Here is a 26,106-nt window from a genome sequence, read left to right on the forward strand (position 1 = left end):
CTCGTGTTCAACTCTTGCTCCAGGTAGGAATATCTCTGCCTAAACCATTCTTGGCTATATCACCTAACCTGCTTCGCAAAATCTCTGGTGACCTTCCAATGCAATTTACTCCACCCTACAGCAGCCTAGTAGTCAATGGTGCTTTTCTAAATGAAAGCCCAAATTTTCCTTTGTTCATACTCATTAAGAACTTTTCAAGCAATCATTGTCAAGAATTTAACAGAAAAGTTCCTCCTGCTTGAGAGTACGTTTGAAACTTGCTTTGCAACACGTCAGCAGCTCAGGTACGGGCTGCCTTTTTTTTTTTTTTTTTTTTTAAACTGCAATTTTCAGTTTCCCTTCTTAAGTGACTCCCGTCCTCTTTGTATATGATCTCCCTTGGCGTCAACAGGTGTGGGAAGCTTCCGCCTTCCCCTGCTCCTCCTCCTGTCCGTAATTAGCGGCTCCTGATGTCGGGATGTCTCTGGCCAGGGTGGGTCACGCTGCCATGCATCGCCACTCGAGCGAGACAACACAGGTACCAACTGCGCGGGGACGGCTCGGGTTACCTGGCTGCGGGGTAGACCACAAACTCCTGGAAGTGAGAAAGGAGAGAGCGAGGTGGCGGGGGGAAAAATCCTTAGGACAATTTTAAGTGGTACAGTGGGAATTAAAAACCCCAGAGCGCCCGGCCGAAAGCGGCAGTGCCGGGGGTGGGGCCGTTCCGCGGGGCGCCGCCGCCGCTCCGGGGCTCAGGGAGGGAACGGGTCCCTCCCGAGGGGTCTCCCCGACCCGACCCGACCCGACCTGACCTGACCTGACCTGACCTGAGGGGCGGCCCCGGGAGGGGCATCTCGATCCCGTCCGGCGGTGGGAGCGGCGGGGGCGGCGCCGGGGCTGCGGGACGGAGCCGCGCTCTCGGCCGAGGTGAGCCCGGGGCTGCGGGGGGATGCGGGGCTTGGCTGGAACAGGGCTGGACCAGGGCTAGGCGGCTTGGCCCTCGTGTCCCGCTCGGGGAAAGGGGCGTTTTTGGGCGGGGGAGGTGCGGATCGGAGCGGCCGTGCTGCCGGAGCGGCAGCGGGACCCCGGCAGCGCCGGGCCGGCTCCGTGCGGCCGCCGGGGCTCTGGGGGAGGCTCTCAGCGCTCCCTCCCGGAGGGGCGGCGGCTTTTCGGCTGTGGGGTGTGGAGGGCAGCCCCTCTCGGGTCTCCCGCACCTCTGTGAGGTTTGCGTGGCGCGGGCAGCGCTGTCGGGGGCAGTGGTGAAGGGGCGAGTGAGGGCGGCTGTGCCGCAGGCTGCAAGGGCTCCATCCTGCCCCAGGAGCGCAGGTGGGGCGCTGGAAGCTCTGGGAGGATGGCAGCAGTGGGAGGACGAAAAGGAAGGGGTCAGCTGGGAGAAAAGCGGAATTCCGCTCTGCCAGCGGTGACTAAGAGGTCTGGCTTGGCTGAGAGGGTGGAAAGACATCAGAACTGGTGAGCAGGGAGGGTGCAGTTGGCTGCCGTGCTCCCGGGCAGACGTGCTCTGGAAAACGTCGGAGTCTGGACAGGGCTAAGGTCTGAGGAAGAAAGATGGAGATTCACAATAGAACTGTCGGAGAGGGGGAAGAGAGCACCTACTAAAGAGGCATAAAATAAATATACAGAGCTCTTGTAACTGTAGTAACCTAAAACTATTAATGCTGCTGAAAGAAGACGAGTTTAGAAGCTTTGGCTAAAAATGAACCATCCTGGTTAAGTGAACATGTTGCCTTCTAATGCGTGAGAGGTTTCTCAGAATAGGTTGGTTGTTTCTTTACTCTGAAGACACCGGTGGATTTGCACCATTATCCATGGGGCTTGTTGCAACGGAAGCCAGAGGAGGAAATCTCAAAAAACTCAAATACCTCTGCATTTGGGTTTGGTAGCAATCCCAGCAGCATCTCGAGTCTGTGGCTCTGTAGGAGGAAACACTGACTGGTGAATGCACTTCTCTTGTTCATGTGCCCTGTTTAGCAACACACAAATGGCCATTACCCTTGAGAGCAGGAGTGTATGAAGTTGAGTGAGAAGCAGTCTGCCTGCCAGGTTCAGCTTTGGGTGTGCAGTTCAGGGAGCAGCTCTCCCCGTGCCTCAAGATTTCCTTCCTGTGGGATTTCTACTGACTCTCGGGGCATTTGCTCTCTGCATCCAAGCTCTATGGCTCTAATGAAGTTTTTCCTGTTCAAGGGCATCATTGTGCCAAGTTACCATGCACTGAAGTTCAGTGACACCAGAAGGATGCAGCCTGCTTGGATGCCTGTTACAGAACCTTTTCGTGCCAATATTTGTGTCTGTCTCACTGGTGTCTGTGCCACAAGGAAGAACATTTAAACCTTCAGCAGAAGCAGACTTTTGCTGCTTTAGCTTTAGCAAGGCCGGTCAAGGCAGTTTCAGAGGAACACCAAGGAAGAGCCTGAAGAAGGAGGGAGTGGGGCCACTTCCTTTAGCAGCAATCAGCCCTCACCTTGGCTTTGTTACCAGCAAATATTTTGGCACAAGGTGCTTATGAGTAATTCTTCCATCTTGCTTTCATTTCATTTGGTCTCTAGAACAGAGAGAAACCTTTGTGCCAGTCACAGTCACCATGAGAAACCATGCAGATGTGCCTGTTGACTGTGTAGAGGTGAGACCGGGGGAGCAGGATATCCATGTGCTGGATGTGCCTTGCTGTCTGTGCCCTGGTGGTTTGGATCAAGTTACAGTATGTGATGGCAGGAGAGACCAGGGACACCCCTCTTATCTCTACTGGCAGCCCCCCAGTAAATCAACATAGCTGTGCTGTTATTCAGCTCCCTAAGGGTTGTGCTTCTCAGGTTTGTCAAAAATTTGGACAGTGTCTTCTGGATTTGTGGTTCCTTTCTCTTCTCTCATCAGTGGGGTGTGTTTTACTCCTGATCAAATTAACACTAAAACACCTCAAGTTGCTGGGTTGTTCAGGTTCCAGAACAGATTCACAGATCTTCTTTTGGGTGGTGTTTTCACTGGGAAACAGGTGATATGCTACCAACTCATTTCTTGTAACTAATTTTTTCCTGTCTTCACTGACTTTAATAATTATCTTAAACTGGGGCTGGGAACTCCACCCAACAGTTTAAATGAGATCTGGTGGAACTTCAGATTATGGCATTGTGAACCAACCACTCCCCTGTCAGCGAAGGATTAAGTCATGTTTATTTTGATTTTTCTCCTAGAAAAGAAAATATTCACATGTTTTTTTATACAATTTCATAACACCTCCTGTCTATGCAAGGTTAATGTTACCCAATCTTTAATAAGTTCAACCTTGCAGTTGCACTCTCAGATAGGAAAGTACTTCCTCAACACTCATAGGAGGAAGGTTGTGAGACAGAAATACAACCCCTGAGATCCTTGAAGAAATTTAGACATTGACTTCAGTATAGTTTCAAATCAGAGGTGACACTTCCTGCTTCAGTTCTAAATGATCTGCTCCTTGGTCTGTAAGAAACCTGTTCCAGAGCAGCAAAATAAATAGAGGTCCCCTAAATCCACGCGTAGTCTGCTGTTAGACCATCTTTCCTTGTAGTTAACAGTGATAGTGTGAAAAAACAGAATTTTCTCACTTCCTGATCAGGTGGAGTTCAGGCTTCTGTGTTCTCATGGTCTCCTCAGATGTGCCGTCAAAGGGCAGCTCCTTTTCTAGCCATGTGCCAGTATTCTTTTGAGCTGTGAGGGTTAGAACAGTGTTTAGTCTTAAATTTTATACCCCAGCACACAAGAGCCTGCATGGCTTCCTGCAGAAACACAGTAACAGGAAACTACTGTTTGGAAGCTGTTGGTGGCATGGAGCTGTATCAGTTTCCCAGCTTGCCCACTGCTCGCATCTGTCCTTTTGTCTCTTTGCCCTTTCCAGCAGCTTTACACAGCCAAATTCTGCCATCCCTTTCATGTTAAGTATTGGTGAGGGATTTATGTAGTTGCTTTCTGAAAACTAAAACCTGTGAAGTACAAAGCTGCTCCTTTCAGTTAAAGAAGACCTAAAAGATGGCCTACAAAAAAAGGTGTCGGGAAACTTTTCTTGACAGGGTGCTGAGAATGATTCTCTTGTGTTCTTTTGAAAAGTGAGATACCAGAGCTTTCTTCTCTGTTGTGCAATTCCATCTTCTGTCCTGCCTCAGAGCTCAGGGGTTGTGGGTTGGTGGTCACCTCTGATTCCTGAAGCCATCCTTCAATAGCTGCTGCTCCCCAGTGTCTCCTGTGCTGGGGTCAAGGGCTGTGGCAGACTGGGGAGGAAGGTGTTGAGCAGAACAGTGTTGGGAAATTATGCAACTGCCATGAGGAAGTGAGAGGGCCACAGCCCATCCTGAAGGGGGTGGATGAAGAATCATAAAAAATGGGGTGGGCTTCAGATTGCTGCAGGCCTTTTTGAGCTGGGAGGCAGGTTACAGCTCCCACATGACTGGCATGCTGTGTTCTGCAGCAGGGAGGTCTGGCTGGCTGTGCAGTTCCTGCTGCTGGGGCTTTGCTGCTCTGCTGTTGTGTCTGCTTGGTGCAAGTAAATCTTACCTCTCCATTCATGACATAGGCACAGAAATCTGAGGAAGACATCAAGCTGTGGTGTTTTGTTTGTTTTTATGAACCTTCACTTAAGAGACAGTCAAGATCATATGAGATCCTTGCAAGGACATGCAGAATCTTGCATTTCAACAAGTGGTCTTAAGACTGGCAACAGCATTTTGTAAAGTTAAGAAAATTAATCTTCCTGGGTAATCCCAGGTACCCTTGAATAGTGAGGAGCAGATGTCACCAGAGGGTCCTGCTGCCCCACACCTTGGTGGCCTGGGCCCAGGGAGGGCAGCTCATACCTGCACAGCTCCCTGGAAAGCTTTGGGAAAGCTGCAGGGCAGAAATGACACTTCCCCATCAGCCCCCTATTTGAGTAGAATCAGCTGAGTTGGAAGGAACCCACAAGAATCATTGAGTCCAACCCGTGGCCCTGGACAGGACACTCCAACAATCCCACCCTGGGCTGAGAGCATTGTCCAAACACTCCTTGAGCTCTCTCAGGCTCGTGATGTGACCAAATCCCTGGGGAGACTGTTCAGTGCCCCACCACCCTCTGGGGGAAGAACCTTTTCCCAAAATCCACCCAAACCCTGCCCTGGTACCGCTCCAGCTGTTCCCTCCCATAGTTTAGCCGTGTGTTCATTTGAACAGGTAGTTACAATTTCAGTGTTAGAAGTCTCTGCTCTTGATCAGGCAGGTGGAGTCTCTGTGTAAGTGCCGTGTGGCACATGAACAGTATAGAATTTTAAAAGGAGGCATTCAGGGAGTTCACCAGTGATCCTGATATGCCCTGTTTGAGCTAAGTGCAAATGGCATATTCTTATGGAGTGTGCAGAAGTAAACAGAACCAATTGCATTAGCTCTTGGTGTTCCAAATGTATTGGTATCGGGCTATCAATATTGGTATCAGGTATCCATATTGGTATTCGGTGTTCCAAATGTTTGGGTATTCCTCAACAAACAGGAAGCTATAACTTAGGTGTAAAAAGTCAAGGCATTTGAAATGTGGTAAGGACAGTACGTGGTGCAGCCTTGGGAAAGGCCCCGTGATTCTCCCTTAGGCTGTGATTGTGGCAATGCTTTCACACAGACTGACCTGCAGCTGCTCCCTGGCAGTCTGTAGCACTGGGACAGGAGCGGAGAAGCACAGATCACAACACAAGTCCTGAGCCCATCTCTCTGCTGCAGACTGCCTCATTCTGAATATTCCTAGAGAACAGTCTTTACCACAGCTCTCCACAGCACTTGGTAGCAATTCAGAGTATCAGTTCCTATTTCAGCTCGTGGCAAACGCGGTGGACTGGAAAGAGCAAAGGGGTAAAAGCAGAAGGTGCAATGCGGGGTAGTTTTGTCTGTGATCTTTGGAAGGAAAGAACCCACATGCTTTGCTTTGACAATTTGTGCAGTCTGTAGTTCTAGGAGGGTTTTTCTAATTTGTTCTTGATGAAAGCTTTGCAGTCTTGAAATTACCATTGTGCTCAAAAGGAAGTAAATGCCTGTCTGTAGCTGCTCTGAAACACAGTAACTGGGAGCTGATTTATGTAAACTTTCAGCAGCCTTTTTTTTTTTTTTTTTTTTTTAAATTTCACTTAAGGGTGCCTTAACACCAAATGTATTTGTTGGAGATTACACCCACTGGTTATTTCTAAATTGCCTTAGCTCTAGATCCAAGATTAGTATGTTTAATTTTGGTGTACCAAATGTTATTTAAAAGTCTGCCTTGACAATTGTGCTTTGATTCTAGTTTGAGATTTTAAGATTTTGTGAATTTTCCTGTGATTTAATGTTTCCATTGGCTTTTAAAGGAAAAGCTTAAAAAATAAAAATCTTGGCCTTCTGGGAAAAACAAAAGCAAGGGCAAAACCTGTTAGCAAGTAGGAATGGAATCATGGATTTGACCTTCTCCATGAAGCAGCAGCAAAAGTGCTCTGGATCTTTTCTAATGTTAATCTGGGAAAATATCCTGTACTCAATATCAAGGGCCATATTTAACAAAGCATTTAAACACGGTGTTTCATCTGACCTGTGTGGAAGTGCTCTAAACTTGTCTTGTATCACCTGGAGTGGGTTGCAGCCCTGTCTGCCTCTGGAAGCTCTGGGATGGAAACTGTGTCTTGCTGAGCCAACAACACATTGCTGCAGCTGTGAGCAACCAGCCATTGGGGCTGGGACGGGATGGGGCTCTGGCAGCGTGAGAGCTGCTTTGTGCCTGTTGGGATTGCTGCTGGAATGTGGTACATGGTCCTGCACAGCAAGTGCCACACAAAAGGGACTTGAAAAAAATAAACAAGTTTATTCCTTGCCCTGTGTGCCACAAGAAAAGCACTCAACAGGTCACTCCCTGGCCCCGTGGGAAGAAGCACAGCCTGGGTTCAGTGAGGGAGGACCTGGCTCTTGTCTCTGGCTGCTGTGATGCCTCTTTGTTCCCAAGTCATCTCTCTGTTGTCCCAGCACAGTCCTAAAGCGCCTCTTTCTGACAGGACCAGGAAATCTATTAATGTTTGCTTTACTTTTTAGGCAGTCACAAAGAACCTCTAAGGTAAAAACAAGAGTGAATTTCAGGCAAACACAGCTGCATGTTTGCATTGGCGTGGCTGTCATTCCTGGGCTTGTGGTCTTTCCTCTTGCTTTATTTCCTCCACTGAAACTGCTGGGTAGAACCTCAGGGGTGCATCACCATCAGCTGTTGTGTAGCTTCTGCTGAAACTACATCAGACATGATGGGAAAAAAATGGAGCTTTTTCTCTGGCTTCGGGGATGTTTGCAGTGCCCCAGAGGACCCTGCAGTTTCCCTGCTGCTTTCACCGCTGTTGCTGAAACAGCTGTTGGAACCTGCTGCACCTATCTACTGCCTGAGATACTTCTATACTTCTCTCCTGTTAAGCTGTGGAGTATCTTTTAAGAAAACCAAACCAGATCATCACTATTTCCTTGATGTTTGTGAGGGAGAAGTGCTGAGGAAGAAGCAGTGCTTTTAACTACTCTCCCTCACAGCTGTGCTTCAGTCAAGTTGTTCTGGGGAAACCAAATGTTCAAGGAAGCTTCATATTTATTTTGTAGGCCAAGTCTTCTGCCTCAGATTACTGAGGTAACCCCCTCTTTGTTGACAACTTCTCCTTGGGCTGGTTTAGTTGTGACACAAAGCCTTGCTTTCTGGGAAGTCTTCATAGGTGTGTGGCAGTGCTGGGATGTCCCTATCTTCCTGTTTAACTGGTAGAGAGCCCTTTGGTACGTGCTAAGGAGCTGCTTGGGATAAGCTCTTGACAGGTTTAAGCAAATAATAAAATATGGGATAGGAATGAGGCAGGACGGGAATGAATAATTAGTTAAGTTTATAAAGAGAATTTATAGTATAAGCTGAAACCTCTTTTTCTCTCTGATTGAACTGAGAATATCCATAGGAAGCCATCAATAAATTGTTGGCAAGTCCTTTGCGTTCAGGTCGGTAAATGATGACATGGAATTTAGAATCCTTCATCTTCCTTCTTTAAAGAATTTCTAAAGAATTGGATGGGTCATTTTTGGAAACTGGTGTTACCACAAAGGGAAGGGAAACAAATATATGAGTAATTCAGGAAATCAGTAACCGTCACCACCTCATTTCTTTTATAACCAGTTTTGTTTGCGCTGGGTAGTGAAGAGCAGCTCACTAGCTGGTAATCCAACATTAAAATCCAAGTTTCATCCTTACAGGAAGAAAAAAAAAAAGAAATCCCTCGGGACTTCTCTGTATTTAAACACTGCAAAGTGCTCTGAGGCAGAACCAGCAGGATTTGGGGAGCCAGGGACTGCAGGGCTCACCTGTGTGGAAAGGGGCCATGATTCCAGCTGGTTCCAACCAGCTCCAAACTAGACAAACCCCACCCACTGTACACCAAAACCGCAGCTGGTCAGAGCAGCACACTCTGCCTCTGCTTGAACATTTTTAAGAAAGGGTGGAAGCTGTTAGGGATGGGCTGCTGGGGTCTTGCTGTTTCTTGCAGCTGTACAGACAGAAAATGTGTGTTACCCTTTCAGAGTCCCAAGGAAAGCAGAGGGTCTGGAGGGAAGGGCAGCTGACCGGGGGGTGACTGCTCCCAGGGCTGCTGGCCAGGTGATGTGTCAGGTAGTGTAGAAACATTCCAAAGTGGCCAGTCTGAGAGGCTGAAGGTGTCTTGGAAAAGTCATAGAACAATAAGACTTTTGTTCAATAGAGGGGGGAAGAAAATGAGAGAGAAAAAAAATTCTCAGCAGAGTTTTCTTCTTGTTTTCAACTGAAGAGCAATTAATCTGAAATGGAAAATTCTGTTATCAAGTTGACCCATAGCTTTCTTTAGGAGGCATAATATAGTTATCTGTTACATTATGCACATTTCTGATTTGACTGACAGAACTTAGGTTTTTACTGTTGAATTGTATTAATTTTATTTTTTTTAATTATGCAAACTTTTACCAAAAGATAAAGAGGGATTAAAGCAGAGGAGACACTAAAATGTTCTGCATCTTTCAGATGACTTTTTAACCTTTTTCTTCAAAGAATATATTCCTTGTCAAATATTTCTGGGTTTTTAACTTTATTAAGATCCAGGTACTTCTGAGAAAAGCATTGCCACACTGATCACAGTGCCCTTCAATTAAACTGTGTGCTTATACAGCTTATTTCATGCCATGTCTCCTGTCCTTGGGCTCATGAAGGTTAGCTGGTACAAGGGTGCTGTGCCTCAAGGGGGAAGCCAGAGGTGAGGCTGGAGAGCAGAACTGGCCAGTGCAGCAGAAGAGGAGCATGGGAGGATCAGGAAGGTAATCCTGATCACTGCCCACTTCCTGGGAAGTGACTGAAGGATGATTATTTTCTCTGTGCTGCCTGAGAGCTCTCCTGTGCCAGGAGCTCTCGTGCTGGGGGCATCCAGGACACACAGTGAAGAGTAATGCTCTGTAGGGCTCTTTTTCCCCTTTTTATTTTCCTCCTTGTTTTATTTCCCTCCTCCCAAAATGTGTAGTCTTGGAAGGCCATGGTGCAAAGTAGATTCTTGTGGGAAAGTGCCGTTACCTGTCTTAATCTGCTATGTGCTGGGGACTGAGCTCTGCCTAGGGCTGGTGTGTCCTCAGCAGGAGAGAAGAGGGGAAGCCAAGCTCTCCCCGTGCTCTGTTTGGATATGCCATTTATGAACATCACCCCTTTATTTTTTCACACATACTTCACTTCAAGTTTATCTCTCTCAAGTGATTGTGACCATTCCCTTGTTCACTTGGCTCTTGGTCTCTGTTTTTTTTTGTTTTTGTTTTTTTTTTTTGGTTGGTTGGTTGTTTTTGGGTTTTTTTTTGTTTTGTTTTGTTTTGTTTTTTTTGCTTTATAACCATTCCTGGAAATCAGATGAACAGGCAGAGTCCAGAAAAGAGAACTGCAGGAAGAAGTCACTCAGCTGCACCCTGCCATTACCACCCAAGCTGAGATCTTGACAGTTAGATTTGTGTATAATGATGAAGCCAAACAGCATCCTGTAATATGCTGGCAGAGGTAGGAGAAGTATAAAACACTCTTCAAAATGGCACCCATTACCAGAGGGAAAATGAAGTAGGCACATGAGGTCTGGCACGTTAAATATGGCAACACCATGAGACTATAGAAAACACTGTTTGAAAACAATTTCCAAATGATAGTAAAGCTACCAATATTATTAATCCACTTTTTCCAGTTGTAGAAGGAACATGAAGCCTCCTAGAGAGGCAGAAGGTCGGTAGGGAATGAGATTGGAAGGGAGTTCAGAGATCACTTTGAAACAACCCAGAATTAATTTCTGCATCTGGCTACAGGTAAGAGGAACTTGGGGATGCTGGGCCCTGCTCTTTGTTAACAGAGAAGGGCTGGTGGGAGATGTGGTGGTTGGAGTCTGTCTTGGGCATAGTGGTCTTGAAATGAGAGTTTTCAATTCTTGAAGTATGGAATGAAGTCACGAAACTTCTACCTTGGACTTCCAGACTTTGGCCTGTTCAGGGTTGAGGCAGTCCCCTGGGAGGCAGTCCTGAGGGACACTGGACATTCTTCAAGAACAACATCTGAAAGGCACAGGAACAGGCCATCCCAATGTGCCATAAGACAAGCCAGCAGGGAAGAAAACTGGCCTGGATGAACAGGGAGCTTTTGATTGAACTCAAGGGAAAAAAAAAAAATTACCAGCTTGGAAGAAGGGACAAGTGGCTCAGGAGGATTACAAAGGTGTCATTAGGTTATGCAGGGAGAAAGTCAGAAAGGCCAAAGGCCCAGCTAGAATTTAATGGCGAGTGCCATAAGAGATAACACGATTTTTTCCCCACATACATTAATAAAAAAGAGCCAAGGAGATTCTCCATCCTTTTTTACATATGAGGGGAAACATTGACACCAAGGATGAGGAAAAGGCTGAGGTACTTGATGCCTTCTTTGCTTCAGTCTTTAACTGAAAGACCAGTTATTATCTGGGTGTCAGGCCCCCTGAGCTGGGAGATAGGGATAGGATAACACCCCTGTAATCCAGGAGGAAACAGTGACTTGCTGTTCCACTTAAAATTTTGCAATCTGTGGGGCCAGGTGGGATCCACTTAAGGGCACTGAGGGAGCTGGTGGACAAGCTCACAGAGCTGCTCTCCATCATTTACTGGCAGCCCTGGTGTATTGGGGAAGTCCTAGAAAACTGAGGGTTAGCCAGTGTGACACCCATCTACAAGAAGGCTGAAAGGAGGGTCTGGAGAGCCACAAGCCCTTGAGCCTGACCTCGATACCAAGGAAGGCTGTGGAACAGATCATACTGAGCGTCCCCAACCAGGGCCAGGCCCAGCCAGCACACGTTCATGAGAGGCAGGTCCTGCCTAACAAACCTGACCCTACAAATTTCTGACTGTCTAGGTGTAACAGCAGTACTGAGCATTTTCCCTTCATCTTGGGCTACTGCTTATTGTGTTCAGGGAGGCTGATTGAAATGTAATGATGTTGTCATGTCTGGCTATCTGATTTTCTGTTTGTGGCCATTGCTTAGGTACATCATTGATACTCTCTGTTGCAAATAACAGAGCCTGTAGATACTTTTTCTGGACAGCTTCAGTGAGATGCCATCATATCTGTGGCTGCTTTGTGTACAGTGATCTGGGAATCAGCAGCTATCAAAACTGCCAAATAATTTCTTCTCACAATCTGTTTATTTTTTGGTAGAAACTTGGTAATCTCATTCTCTGACTCTTTGCTGTGGCTTGCTTTTAATGCATCTTATCCCACAGAGTGTCTATCTAACATTTCATTACAGCTATACAAGAGGGTGTGTATACTTCTTTCTTTTGTTTCAGGAGAAAACATAGTTCTAAACCTACTCTACGTGAATTGGATATTGCAGGGTTCATTCTGGAAAGGTGAAGTCATGATACATACAGAAGATGCAGTTAAGAGACAGGTGCCTTAAATGTCCTCTGCCTTCAGCTGCAGTATTTTATTGGTCTAATATACTACATTTACAGTATTTGTTCTCCTCTTACCTCAAACATTCACACGTGCTTGGTCTGCCATCCTCTCTGGTTCAGGAGGAGGAGCTCTAAAGCTGTTGGTAAAATGCTAAAAACTACTTCCCCTAAATGCTAGGGGAATTTGCTGGTGGATGCATCCCTGTTGGATACTATTCTGTGTTTCTATGCCTAGCAGACTGATTAGTTCCCTACTGAATGCTGTTATTGTCAAATCTCACCTCTTCTACTCTCATAAATCTGTAAATCTGGAGAAAATTGAGATCTTCAGCTGTTTTCTGGTGGGTCCCCAAAATATTTCTGTCAGATTGTTTGTGATGGGTAATATTCATTGTTCCAGACCCTTAGCAGCTACCTAGGTATGCAAAGGATTGCTGGACCTTTCCCCCTCATATCTGTTTTTTGCTACCGAATTTGTAGTAAATTTACAAACAGCCCATCAGGTGTTTGTAGTTCCTGTGTCCACACATTTACTTGAAATGGCATCACTAATCTCCTTGGCCCCTCAAGACTGCCTCCCAAGGGATTCTCTCAACCTGTGCTCTGAACAGACCAAAGCCTGTCCTTCACAAATCTAAGGCAGTGGTTTTGCTGACCCCCTTCCTCCTTCTTCCTCCCTTCACCGAGAACTGAAACCAAATCGTGTCACGGTCACTGTACCCAAGATGGTCTCTGGCACCCTCATCTCCCACCAGTGCTCCTCTGTTTGCAAACAGCAGATCCCCTGGGACACCTTCCCAGGTGGGCTGGCCTGCCAGCTGTGTCAGCAAGTTCTCTTCCACATGCTCCAGGAACTTCCCGGGCCATCTCCTGTCTGCTGGGTGGGATTCCAGCAGACACCTGCTAAGATGAAGATGTCACTGAGGATGTAGGCAGGGGATGCTGTGGGGTCATCCATCTATCCCTAATGCAAATCACTGCCCACCACTCAGCACTGGTGAGACACACCTGGAGGGCTGGTTCTGGGATCCCAGCATGAGGGAAGCGTGTCCGTACTGGAGCAAGTCCGGCAAAGGGCCACTAAGGTGAGAAGGGGACTGGAGCACACGGTGCGTGGCGAGCGGCTGGGAGGGCTCTGCTGTCTTTTCTTGCACTAGAGCAGGCTGGGCTGTCTGGTCAGGGTGTGAAACACCTGGCTGAAGGTGGGTGGGTGAAGGACACAAGTGAGACTCTCCTGTGTTCAATGCGGAGATGGCAGAGACACAATGGGCACACATTGAAGTGTGGCAAGTTAGAATGAAAGGAAGGGTGGTGAAACACTGGATCAGGTGGTTGTGGAGTCCCTGTGCTGGGAGAAAAGCTGTCATGAGTCCATCCATGGTGCTGCTGTGCATGGAAGGATTTGGGGAGAGGAGAGGGGTCTGGGACACTACAGAGCAATATTTGTTACAGACAGCTGAGGAGGAACTGCAGTAATCCCTGAATTTAGTGGCTGTACTGATAAAGGAGGGATTTTATGAATGTGCCAGCATGTCTCATGCTAGGGAAGGTCAGCCACCCCTGATCACAGGGGCAAGGGGGAGCTGCCATAGAATGAGGAACACCTGAAAGTGGCCAAGTCCTCCAGTGAGGTCCCTGGCGTATCAGGGAGTATTCCCTAATGAAGGAGTAGAGCATTTGGTTAAGCGCGTGTGTTTCCAAGGGGGCATTCTGTACTTAGGGCTTCGGGTGGGAGCAGGCAGCTCTATGGAAGGCTCAGCTCAGTTATCACGGCAGCCGCAGAAGCAGTGTGAGCACTGGGAATTCTTAGCAAAGGAGGAGAAAACAAATTGAGCCATTTTCCCACCTGTCTGAAGCTCAAAGTGTAGCAACAGTGTGGTTTCAATTTCCTCCTTTTTTTTTTTAATTACTTTTTAACTAACTGGTTTGTTCACGATGCATCTTTGTGACCTTTGTATCAGCTCTCATTACGGATGAATGATGTCACATCCTTCCCTTTTTTTTTCTCCATATACTCACCATTCCTTTTCATAAAAAGCAAGTGACAGACCATAGTGTTGTAGTCATCCTCATATACTTTAATTTTCTAAACATCCTTTCAGCTGAGCAGGGAATTCTGTGCTGTCGAAAGCCGGGACAGGTGAGTTTTGTGCCTTGCCTACAGCACCAGCTCTGTCCCACCAAATCTGTGCCCCTTTGTCTTCCGCAGTTCAAAAAATGATTTACAGGCTTAACCCAGCTGTGGTGTGGAGGGTGGGGAATGTAAATGGTCTGTAAAAGGCAGGGTGGGCTGGGTTTTGCTGCCTGTGGCACTGGCAGCGCATGCTGGCATTTCTGTGCGGGAGGAGAAAACTTTGTGTGGATCCAGAGCTGATCATTTGTGTATTGGCTGCCTCTCCTCTGTCCCCGAAGTGCCAGTGACTTGCATTAGGACACATCCCATTGCCTCTAAGAAGCCATTTTCTGATCACATGAGAAGTTTCCATTCATGACCCAGGCACAGTGATCATGGAAGAAATAACAAATGGGATTGTGCCTGCTGAGTTCTCTGTCCTGTTTGCGACTTGATTGGTTTCCTCCTCTCCAGAGATTTGGATATGTGTCTCAAGTTCAGAATGACTGGAAGTTCTAGAGGGTGACAGATGAGTTCTCTAATGGTGTTCCCAGAGTTTGTTGTGCACTGCTATGAAGCTGGGACACACCTGTGCAGGAAGGCTCATACTCTGCTGCCTCCTCTGTCAGGTTTTTTTTTTCCTTCCCTTCAGGCTGTCCAAGAGAGCAGATTCTGGCTGGAGATATAATGCTGAGGATGCCCAGCTGCCTCCTGAAGCTGACCAGGGTGGTGCTCAGCCACAAGCCCTGTGCCCTGTTTATCCTCATCCTTGGGTTTGTATCCTTTGCCTACATCAAGTTGTACTGGGGCGTCTGGGAGGACCCAAAGAGCAGAGCCCCCACCTACGGCTTGTCTGCTGAGACCAGCTGTGCTCACTATGTGCCTTCTGCCCTCGACATTGCTGGTGGGCCCTCTCCTCCCACAGGAAATGTGTTTTTTGTGGAGACCTCAGAGCAAACTTCCCCAAGTTACCTGTTCTCATGCTCTGTGGAGTCAGCGGCCAGGACACACCCTGCATCCAGAATTGTACTGCTCATGAAAGGCTTGGCCAGAGGGAACGCCTCCTTACCCAAGCACTGGGCTTTCTCCTTGCTGAGCTGCTTCCCCAACGTGGAAATCCGGCCCCTGGACTTGACAGAGCTCTTTTCTGGAACACCCCTTAAAAGGTGGTACTCATGGCCTCTGCGGCACTGGGAGCCTCATTTTTTACCCGTCCTCTCTGACGCCTGCAGAATCGTCCTCATGTGGAAATTTGGTGGCATCTACCTGGATACAGACTTCATTGTGCTTAAGAACTTAGAGAACCTCACCAATGCCCTTGGGATTCAGGATGACCATGAACTGAATGGGGCCTTTCTGTCCTTTAAGGCCAAGCACCAGTTCATGGAGCTTTGCATGCAGGACTTTGTGCAGAATTACAATGGCTGGGTCTGGGGTCACCAGGGCCCAGGGCTTGTAACTCGTGTCTTTAAGAAGTGGTGCTCCCTCAGGACCATCAAGAGTATGAACTGCAAAGGTGTGAGTGCTCTTGCCCGGGAAGTTGTTTATCCTATTCCCTGGCAGGACTGGAAGAAGTTGTTTGAGGCAGTCAGTGCCTTGGAGCTTCAGAAACTCCTTAAGAACACCTATGCAGTGCACGTATGGAACAAACTGAGCCACGGGACCAAGTTAGAGATCCCCTCCCAGGCTCTGCTGGCTCAGCTCTATTCCCAGTTCTGCCCTGCCACCTATGCAAAGATGAAACAGGACTCTGAAGAGTTGTCCAGGCGTGCAGTGTGACCTGGGGGCCCTTGGCTGCAGGGATGCTCCCCAGGCTGAAGGAAACCGAGTGCCTTTGACCTACCCCAGAGTTGGTTTTTAGTCCCCAGAGCAGGTGTTCTGTGTGACAGCTCTGTGGTTTTGTACCTGATACTCCTGATATATGACTCAGATCCTTTGTCTTTCAAATTTACAGCTGGACCTGGCTTCACCCTCTCTTCCTTTCCTTCACGCGACCAGTTCCTGCAAGGAAGGTTGAGCTCATTCATAAGCATCCCTCAGCTGGTCCTCTCTTGATGTTCTCCAATGGCTTCTCCTGTAAATCACAACCTGAGCAGCTTTTTGTGATGATTCAACAGCTGTGGGGACCATTGGCTTGCTCTCTGTGGCATTTCTGAGTTTGTGAATTGATAGCAGGCAGTGCCAAAGGGCACAGATTGCTGGGGCTCAGAGCAGAATTCCATGGCTGGCAAAGATCCTTAACACATGGGGAAATACATGAAGTGTATATGAAATTTGCTTTAAGAAGCCGAAAAGAGTTTAGGTCCCTGCGTGGCTCAGTGTGAAGTTGTTCTAAACTTCTAAAGTGAGAAAAGTTCAAATGATGCTTCCATACTGTTTCTGATTCCACAGCAGTGGGATGACTTGTCTGGGACTCCTCAGGAAAACAAATAGGCAAAAGCAGTTCCTTGAGGAGCGGAAATTATCAAGATCCTTGCTCTGCTGAAGTATTTCTTGTGGATACCAACATCTGAGCAGCCATTGTCACAGTCTGAAGGGGCTCAGCGTTGCGTGTTTCTGCAGTGCTGTGAGGAGCATTCCATCCCTTTCCTTGGAATATTGAGCCCATTGTGGAAGTCCAGAGGACAACATGTCCACATCAACAGAAGGACCAGGTGCAGGACTCCGAGCAGTGTCCCCAAGGACAAAAATAGAAACTCAGAAGCACATGAAGGTTGGAAAAGACCTCCAAGATCAGGGAGTCCATCCTTCAATTCTGTATCACCACACCCACTAGCCTTTATCCCAAAGTGCCATGTGTACTCATGTTTTGGAGCACTTCCAGGGATGCTGACTCCACCACTTCCCTTAGGAGCCTGTGGCACACAGTGCTGAAGCACTCTGAAATTTTTCATTGTATCCAAGCTGAACCTACCGTGCTGCAGGGAGTGCTGCATCCAGCTCTGGGATCCCAGCACAGGAAGGACAGGGAGCTGCTGGAGCCAGTGCAGAGCAGGGACACCAAGGGGATCAGAGGGATGGAGCAGCTCTGCTGGGAGGAAAGGCTGAGGGAAGTGGGAGTGTTCTGCCTGGAGAAGAGAAGGCTTTGAGGTGACATAATCATGGCCCTCCACTGCCTTAAGGGAGCTTAAAGGAAAGGTGCAGAGAGACTCTTTGCAAGGGCCTGCAGGGACAGGCCAAGAGGGAATGGCTTCACACTGACAAAGGGGAGGTTTAGATTGGATATGAGGAAGAAATTCTGCCCTGTGAGGTTGGTGAGAGCCTGGCACAGGTTGCCCATTGCAGCTGTGGCTGCCCCTGGGTCCCTGGAAGTGTCCAAGGCCAGGTTGGATGGGCTCGGAGCTGCCTGGGATAGTGGAAGGTGTCCCTGCCCGTGGCAGGAGGGGTGGAAGAAGATGATCTTTAGTGTCCCTTCCAACCCAGACCATTCTATTGATTTCCCCTCATCCTGTCCTTTGTTCCCTGGGAGCAGAGCCTGACCCCCACCTGGCTGCACCCTCCTGACAGGGAGGTGTGGAGAGCAGTAACGTCCCTCCTGAGCCTCTTTTCCTCCAGGTTAAACACCCCCAGCTCCCTCAGCCGCTCCTCATCGGACTTGTGCTCCAGCCCCTTGCCCAGCTCCGTTCCCTCCTCTGGACACGCTCCAGCCCTTCCATGTCCATCTTGCAGTGCCAGGCCCAGAACTGGACGCAGCACTTGGGGTGAGGCCTCCCCAGTGCCCACGACAGGGGGACAGTCACTGCCCTGGTCCTGCTGGCCACGCCATTGCTGACCCTGGCCAGCAGCCCTTGGCCTTCCTGCCCTCCTGGCCATGCACCGTGGACCAGCAGGCCCAGGCCCTTTCCTGCTGGGCTCTTCCCAGCCTGCAGCTGCTGGGGGTTGTGACCCAGGGGCAGTACCTGCCACTTCAGGTCTTGTTGAACCTCAAGGATATGAACCGGGACTGGCTCTGACAGTGGGCCCTGGGGCACAGCACCAGTGACCCGCTGCCAGCTGGATTAATTCCACCACCATTCTCTGGGCCCAGCCATCCAGGCAGTTTATTCCCAGCAAACAGGGAACCTGTTAAATCCGTGGGCTGCAAGGACAATGCTCCCCAGGAGAGCGCTGTGGGAGTGGTGATCAAGGGCTTTACTGAAGGCCCAGGTACACAACATCCACAGCCTTTCCCCACCCGTTGGGTGTTCACAGAAGGAGGTTGGGTCAGTCAAGCAGGACCTGCTTGAACTCCTGCTGGCTGGGCCTGATGCCCCAGTGGTGCAGCACGCATCGTGTCATTGCACTCCAGGTAATCTGTTCCCTACCCTTCCCTGGCACCGAGGTCAGGCTGACAGGCCTCTGGTTCCCCCAGCTGTCCTTCCAAGCCTTCTCATACAGGGCTGTCACATTGGCCAACCTCCAGTCACCCTGGAGCTCTCCGGTTCACCAGGACTGCTGATAAATGATGGAGAGAGGGCCTTTGTGAGCTGCTTCAGCAGCTGCCAGCAGAAGGATGGCATCTTCCTAGACTTGCGCATGTCTGGGCAGCGCAGCAGCTCACTAACAACTTCCTCCTGCAGTGTTGGGACTTTGTTCTGCTCCCTGTTTCTGTCTTCTGGCTCAGGGGGCTGGATATGCAGAGGGTGACTGGGCTTTTGGTTAAAGGCTGAGGTCAAGAAGGCATTGAGTACCTCAACCTGTTCCTCATCCATGGAGGTCGTGTTCCCACCCCAGCATGCAATAAAGGATGAAGAATCTCCTTGGCCTCTTTTTGTCATTAATGCATTTGGAAATGCTTTTTTTTCTTGACTTTTATCCTGGTGGCCAGACTGACTTCTAGCTGGACTTTTATCTTTGTCGTTTTCTCTCTGATTAACTTCATGGCATCCTTGTAGTTTTCCTGAGTTGCCTGGCCCTTCTTCCTGGGCTGCTAAACTCTCTGTTCTCCCCTGAGTCCCAGTGGAAGCTTGCTGTTCATCCAGGCCAGCCTTCCCTGACCCAGCTTACGGCACATTGCAATGGGCTTCTGCTCCACCTCTATGACCTCCTTCCTGAGGAAAGTCCAGATTCCTGGGCTCCTTGGCCCCTCAAGACTGCCTCCCAAGGGATTCTCTCAACCTGTGCTCTGAACAGACCAAAGCCTGTCCTTCACAAATCTAAGGCAGTGGTTTTGCTGACCCCCTTCCTCCTTCTTCCTCCCTTCACCGAGAACTGAAACCAAATCGTGTCACGGTCACTGTACCCAAGATGGTCTCTGGCACCCTCATCTCCCACCAGTGCTCCTCTGTTTGCAAACAGCAGATCCCCTGGGACACCTTCCCAGGTGGGCTGGCCTGCCAGCTGTGTCAGCAAGTTCTCTTCCACATGCTCCAGGAACTTCCCGGGCCATCTCCTGTCTGCTGGGTGGGATTCCAGCAGACACCTGCTAAGATGAAGATGTCACTGAGGATGTAGGCAGGGGATGCTGTGGGGTCATCCATCTATCCCTAATGCAAATCACTGCCCACCACTCAGCACTGGTGAGACACACCTGGAGGGCTGGTTCTGGGATCCCAGCATGAGGGAAGCGTGTCCGTACTGGAGCAAGTCCGGCAAAGGGCCACTAAGGTGAGAAGGGGACTGGAGCACACGGTGCGTGGCGAGCGGCTGGGAGGGCTCTGCTGTCTTTTCTTGCACTAGAGCAGGCTGGGCTGTCTGGTCAGGGTGTGAAACACCTGGCTGAAGGTGGGTGGGTGAAGGACACAAGTGAGACTCTCCTGTGTTCAATGCGGAGATGGCAGAGACACAATGGGCACACATTGAAGTGTGGCAAGTTAGAATGAAAGGAAGGGTGGTGAAACACTGGATCAGGTGGTTGTGGAGTCCCTGTGCTGGGAGAAAAGCTGTCATGAGTCCATCCATGGTGCTGCTGTGCATGGAAGGATTTGGGGAGAGGAGAGGGGTCTGGGACACTACAGAGCAATATTTGTTACAGACAGCTGAGGAGGAACTGCAGTAATCCCTGAATTTAGTGGCTGTACTGATAAAGGAGGGATTTTATGAATGTGCCAGCATGTCTCATGCTAGGGAAGGTCAGCCACCCCTGATCACAGGGGCAAGGGGGAGCTGCCATAGAATGAGGAACACCTGAAAGTGGCCAAGTCCTCCAGTGAGGTCCCTGGCGTATCAGGGAGTATTCCCTAATGAAGGAGTAGAGCATTTGGTTAAGCGCGTGTGTTTCCAAGGGGGCATTCTGTACTTAGGGCTTGGGGTGGGAGCAGGCAGCTCTATGGAAGGCTCAGCTCAGTTATCACGGCAGCCGCAGAAGCAGTGTGAGCACTGGGAATTCTTAGCAAAGGAGGAGAAAACAAATTGAGCCATTTTCCCACCTGTCTGAAGCTCAAAGTGTAGCAACAGTGTGGTTTCAATTTCCTCCTTTATTTTGATTACTTTTTAACTAACTGGTTTATTCACGGTGAATTCCCATGACCTTTGCTTCTTTTACTGGTTACATAAAAGGTGTTGCACCCTTCCCCTTCACTTTTCCACTTCTGTTCAGACTCCCATCTGTCCTCGTTCCTTTTCCAAAGGGGAAGGCGGTGTCAGACCTTAGAGGTGTTGTCATCCTCTCAGATTTTCATATTGTAAATATATTTTCGAGCTGAACAGGAAATTCTGTGGTGTCTTGTAAGCGGGGATAGGTGAGTTTTTTGCCTTCTCTACAGCCCTGGCTCTATTCTGCCTGGTCTGTGTCTCTTTGCCTTCTAGAGCTTAAAAAAAAATCTACCGGGTTGACCCAGCTGTGGTGTGTGGAGTGTGGGGAATGTAAATGGTCTGTAAAAGGCAGGGTGGGCTGGGTTTTGCTGCCTGTAGCACTGGCAGCACAAGCTGGCATTTCTGTGCAGGAGGAGAAAACTTTGTGTGGATCCAGAGCTGATCATTTGTGTATTGGCTGCCTCTCCTCTGTCCCCCAGTGCCTGGTGCAGAGTGGTGGCTCCATGCTCTGACATTTGGGTGCCTCCCAGTGCGGCTAACAAGGCATTTTTGGCCACAGGGGAAGCTCCGTAGGTGACCCAGGCACAGTGATCAAGGAGCAATGACAAATGGGACTGTGCCAGCTGGGTGCTTTATTGTGTGCCCTGCCACTTTGGTTACAGCTGCTGGATTAAAGCTTTTCCCCTTTCCTGAACCTTTCTGTCCTGCAGGGTGGGACTTTGGAGATAGAGCTCAGGGAGGCAGGAGAAATTATGGAATTCTTTAGGATGGAAGAGACCTTTGAGTGCCTGGGCCTGACCCCAAAGACTGCTCTGCCAAGTCCACCGCTAAAGCAATCCCAAAGTGCCACATCTACATGTCTGTTAAATACCTCCAGGGACAGTGGCTCCACCACTTTCTTGGGCAGCCTGTGCCAATGCCTGGTAACTCTTCCAGGGAGTAAAATCCTGAGTAAAGTCCACTCTAACCTCCCTTGGCACAACTTGAGACCATTTCCTCTGGTCCTAAAAGCAACAACCTTCCTCACTGCTTCTTCATGTGCCCTTGCTCATTGACCTTTGGGGCCAAGTGGTGGGCACAGGAGCTGCTGCTTCTGCTGCCCCTCGCTATAAGGAAAGGCAAGGCCAGCAATGCTGATGTTAACACTGGGGATGGAGCTAGACTGACTTACCTGTTTGTTGCTGCCTTGTTAATGATTTCTTCCATTCCATCCCTCCCTTTTGCCAGAAGAAGAGAGGAAGTAAGGGCAGGAGAGCGGAGGGATTGCCTGTCCACCAGCAGGATCCACTGGGAGAACTAAGCAGGGCACAGCCAGTGTAGCCTGTGCAGGGTTGGGAAGCAGCCTTGGGACTCCCTTTACAAAGGCAGTTCATGACCTTATTGTCTGCATCTGCCTCCTGAGCTGCCCTGCATCCATTCCTTTCCCAGCCTCCATCCATCCTGCCAGGCTAGGCTGCCGTGAATAATGGGGCAGGCTCTCTGCAGGAGCAGGTGGTTGGTTTGGAAAGGCAGCAACTGCCGGCTCAACATCTGGAAGACTGAGGCTTGTGTTTGGTTTGGGGGAAGGACACGTTGTGTGTCAGGAGAAAACAAGTCCGCTCATGGTAACCAGCTGTCAGTGGGCAGCAGCTCCACACAGTGTCTGTTGACAGGGTTCCAGGAATGGTCATAAGGAACATTCCTATTTCCTCCTGCCAGGGCACTGCGTACCTGTTAGTTAAAAAGTCTAACTGTCTCATGTCTCGTGTTGACAGTGACCTGAAGTTCTAGAGGGTGACAGATGAGTTCTCTAATGGTGTTCCCAGAGTTTGTTGTGCACTGCTATGAAGCTGGGACACACCTGTGCAGGAAGGCTCATACTCTGCTGCCTCCTCTGTCAGGTTTTTTCTCTTCTTTCCTTGCCTTCAGATCATGCTGGCTGTCTCGGGAGAGCATGCTCTGGCTGGAGAGAGAATGCTCAGGATGCCCAGCTGCCTCCTGAAGCTGACCAGGGTGGTGCTCAGCCACAAGCCCTGTGCCCTGTTTATCCTCATCCTTGGGTTTGTATCCTTTGCCTACATCAAGTTGTACTGGGGCGTCTGGGAGGACCCAAAGAGCAGAGCCCCCACCTACGGCTTGTCTGCTGAGACCAGCTGTGCTCACTATGTGCCTTCTGCCCTCGACATTGCTGGTGGGCCCTCTCCTCCCACAGGAAATGTGTTTTTTGTGGAGACCTCAGAGCAAACTTCCCCAAGTTACCTGTTCTCATGCTCTGTGGAGTCAGCGGCCAGGACACACCCTGCATCCAGAATTGTACTGCTCATGAAAGGCTTGGCCAGAGAGAATGCCTCCTTACCCAAGCACTGGGCTTTCTCCTTGCTGAGCTGCTTCCCCAATGTGGAAATCCGGCCCCTGGACCTGGCAGAGCTCTTTTCTGGAACGCCTCTGGCACAGTGGTTCTTGCCTCAGCGGCAACAGGAGCCTCATTTTTTACATGTCCTCTCTGACGCCTGCAGAATCGTCCTCATGTGGAAATTTGGTGGCATCTACCTGGATACAGACTTCATTGTGCTTAAGAACTTAGAGAACCTCACCAATGCCCTTGGGATTCAGGATGACCATGAACTGAATGGGGCCTTTCTGTCCTTTAAGGCCAAGCACGAGTTCATGGAGCTTTGCATGCAGGACTTTGTGCAGAATTACAATGGCTGGGCCTGGGGGCACCAGGGCCCAGGGCTTGTAACTCGTGTCTTTAAGAAGTGGTGCTCCCTCAGGACCATCAAGAGTATGAACTGCAAAGGTGTGAGTGCTCTTGCCCGGGAAGTTGTTTATCCTATTCCCTGGCAGAACTGGAAGAAGTTGTTTGAGGCAGTCAGTGCCTTGGAGCTTCAGAAACTCCTTAAGAACACCTATGCAGTGCACGTATGGAACAAACTGAGCCACGGGACCAAGTTAGAGATCCCCTCACAGGCTCTGCTGGCTCAGCTCTATTCCCAGTTCTGCCCTGCCACCTATGCAAAGATGAAACAGGACTCTGAAGAGTTGTCCAGGCGTGCAGTGTGACCTGGGGGCCCTTGGCTGCAGGGATGCTCCCCAGGCTGAAGGAAACCGAGTGCCTTTGACCTACGCCAGAGTTGGCTTTTAGTCCCCAGAGCAGGTGTTCTGTGTGACAGCTCTGTGGTTTTGTACCTGATACTCCTGATATATAACTCAGATCCTTTGTCTTTCAAATTTACAGCTGGACCTGGCTTCACCCCTCTCTTCCTTTCCTTCACGCGACCAGTTCCTGCAAGGAAGATTGAGCTCATTCATAAGCATCCCTCAGCTGGTCCTCTCTTGATGTTCTCCAATGGCTTCTCCTGTAAATCACAACCTGAGCAGCTTTTTGTGATGATTCAACAGCTGTGGGGACCATTGGCTTGCTCTCTGTGGCATTTCTGAGTTTGTGAATTGATAGCAGGCAGTGCCAAAGGGCACAGATTGCTGGGGCTCAGAGCAGAATTCCATGGCTGGCAAAGATCCTTAACACATGGGGAAATACATGAAGTGTATATGAAATTTGCTTTAAGAAGCCGAAAAGAGTTTAGGTCCCTGCGTGGCTCAGTGTGAAGTTGTTCTAAACTTCTAAAGTGAGAAAAGTTCAAATGATGCTTCCATACTGTTTCTGATTCCACAGCAGTGGGATGACTTGTCTGGGACTCCTCAGGAAAACAAATAGGCAAAAGCAGTTCCTTGAGGAGCGGAAATTATCAAGATCCTTGCTCTGCTGAAGTATTTCTTGTGGATACCAACATCTGAGCAGCCATTGTCACAGTCTGAAGGGGCTCAGCGTTGCGTGTTTCTGCAGTGCTGTGAGGAGCATTCCATCCCTTTCCTTGGAATATTGAGCCCATTGTGGAAGTCCAGAGGACAACATGTCCACATCAACAGAAGGACCAGGTGCAGGACTCCGAGCAGTGTCCCCAAGGACAAAAATAGAAACTCAGAAGCACATGAAGGTTGGAAAAGACCTCCAAGATCAGGGAGTCCATCCTTCAATTCTGTATCACCACACCCACTAGCCTTTATCCCAAAGTGCCATGTGTACTCATGTTTTGGAGCACTTCCAGGGATGCTGACTCCACCACTTCCCTTAGGAGCCTGTGGCACACAGTGCTGAAGCACTCTGAAATTTTTCATTGTATCCAAGCTGAACCTACCGTGCTGCAGGGAGTGCTGCATCCAGCTCTGGGATCCCAGCACAGGAAGGACAGGGAGCTGCTGGAGCCAGTGCAGAGCAGGGACACCAAGGGGATCAGAGGGATGGAGCAGCTCTGCTGGGAGGAAAGGCTGAGGGAAGTGGGAGTGTTCTGCCTGGAGAAGAGAAGGCTTTGAGGTGACATAATCATGGCCCTCCACTGCCTTAAGGGAGCTTAAAGGAAAGGTGCAGAGAGACTCTTTGCAAGGGCCTGCAGGGACAGGCCAAGAGGGAATGGCTTCACACTGACAAAGGGGAGGTTTAGATTGGATATGAGGAAGAAATTCTGCCCTGTGAGGTTGGTGAGAGCCTGGCACAGGTTGCCCATTGCAGCTGTGGCTGCCCCTGGGTCCCTGGAAGTGTCCAAGGCCAGGTTGGATGGGCTCGGAGCTGCCTGGGATAGTGGAAGGTGTCCCTGCCCGTGGCAGGAGGGGTGGAAGAAGATGATCTTTAGTGTCCCTTCCAACCCAGACCATTCTATTGATTTCCCCTCATCCTGTCCTTTGTTCCCTGGGAGCAGAGCCTGACCCCCACCTGGCTGCACCCTCCTGACAGGGAGGTGTGGAGAGCAGTAACGTCCCTCCTGAGCCTCTTTTCCTCCAGGTTAAACACCCCCAGCTCCCTCAGCCGCTCCTCATCGGACTTGTGCTCCAGCCCCTTGCCCAGCTCCGTTCCCTTCTCTGGACACGCTCCAGCCCCTCCATGTCCATCTTGCAGTGCCAGGCCCAGAACTGGACGCAGCACTTGGGGTGAGGCCTCCCCAGTGCCCACGACAGGGGGACAGTCACTGCCCTGGTCCTGCTGGCCACGCCATTGCTGACCCTGGCCAGCAGCCCTTGGCCTTCCTGCCCTCCTGGCCATGCACCGTGGACCAGCAGGCCCAGGCCCTTTCCTGCTGGGCTCTTCCCAGCCTGCAGCTGCTGGGGGTTGTGACCCAGGGGCAGTACCTGCCACTTCAGGTCTTGTTGAACCTCAAGGATATGAACCGGGACTGGCTCTGACAGTGGGCCCTGGGGCACAGCACCAGTGACCCGCTGCCAGCTGGATTAATTCCACCACCATTCTCTGGGCCCAGCCATCCAGGCAGTTTATTCCCAGCAAACAGGGAACCTGTTAAATCCGTGGGCTGCAAGGACAATGCTCCCCAGGAGAGCGCTGTGGGAGCGGTGATCAAGGGCTTTACTGAAGGCCCAGGTACACAACATCCACAGCCTTTCCCCACCCGTTGGGTGTTCACAGAAGGAGGTTGGGTCAGTCAAGCAGGACCTGCTTGGACTCCTGCTGGCTGGGCCTGATGCCCCAGTGGTGCAGCACGCATCGTGTCATTGCACTCCAGGTAATCTGTTCCCTACCCTTCCCTGGCACCGAGGTCAGGCTGACAGGCCTCTGGTTCCCCCAG

At 49.8% G+C, this 26,106-nt stretch overlaps 3 protein-coding genes across 4 annotated transcripts in view; all 3 read left to right on the plus strand.

The window, feature by feature from the left end:
- The first annotated feature begins 356 nt into the window (after positions 1–356).
- Positions 357–26,106, plus strand: part of LOC137474273 (lactosylceramide 4-alpha-galactosyltransferase-like) — a 47,798-nt gene continuing 22,048 nt past the window's right edge. The window contains exons 1-3 of one of the 2 annotated variants that reach the window (XR_010999264.1): positions 381–517; positions 10,194–10,311; positions 11,140–11,675. The gene's annotated coding sequence lies outside the window, so the exon portion shown is untranslated. Of the gene's footprint in view, positions 518–10,193; positions 10,312–11,139; positions 11,676–26,106 lie in introns of those variants that run through there. The other variant, XM_068190695.1, reaches the window with a different exon arrangement.
- Positions 14,641–16,110, plus strand: LOC137474269 (lactosylceramide 4-alpha-galactosyltransferase-like). The gene has a single exon (XM_068190685.1). It carries the CDS (start codon positions 14,726–14,728, stop codon positions 15,815–15,817), a length of 1,092 nt encoding a protein of 363 aa, XP_068046786.1. The 5' UTR covers positions 14,641–14,725; the 3' UTR covers positions 15,818–16,110.
- Positions 22,235–23,720, plus strand: LOC137475015 (lactosylceramide 4-alpha-galactosyltransferase-like). Its single transcript, XM_068192010.1, has one exon. The coding sequence runs from the start codon at positions 22,403–22,405 to the stop codon at positions 23,531–23,533; it is 1,131 nt and encodes a 376-aa protein (XP_068048111.1). The 5' UTR covers positions 22,235–22,402; the 3' UTR covers positions 23,534–23,720.

This window comes from Anomalospiza imberbis, chromosome 5 (assembly GCF_031753505.1).
Source record: "Anomalospiza imberbis isolate Cuckoo-Finch-1a 21T00152 chromosome 5, ASM3175350v1, whole genome shotgun sequence".
Classification (NCBI taxonomy): Eukaryota; Metazoa; Chordata; class Aves; order Passeriformes; family Viduidae; genus Anomalospiza; species Anomalospiza imberbis.

Bases quoted from the DNA above. Each gene is read 5' to 3' on its own strand.
- LOC137474269 (XM_068190685.1), top strand. From the start codon at position 14,726: ATGCTGAGGATGCCCAGCTGCCTCCTGAAGCTGACCAGGGTGGTGCTC.
- LOC137475015 (XM_068192010.1), top strand. From the start codon at position 22,403: ATGCTGGCTGTCTCGGGAGAGCATGCTCTGGCTGGAGAGAGAATGCTC.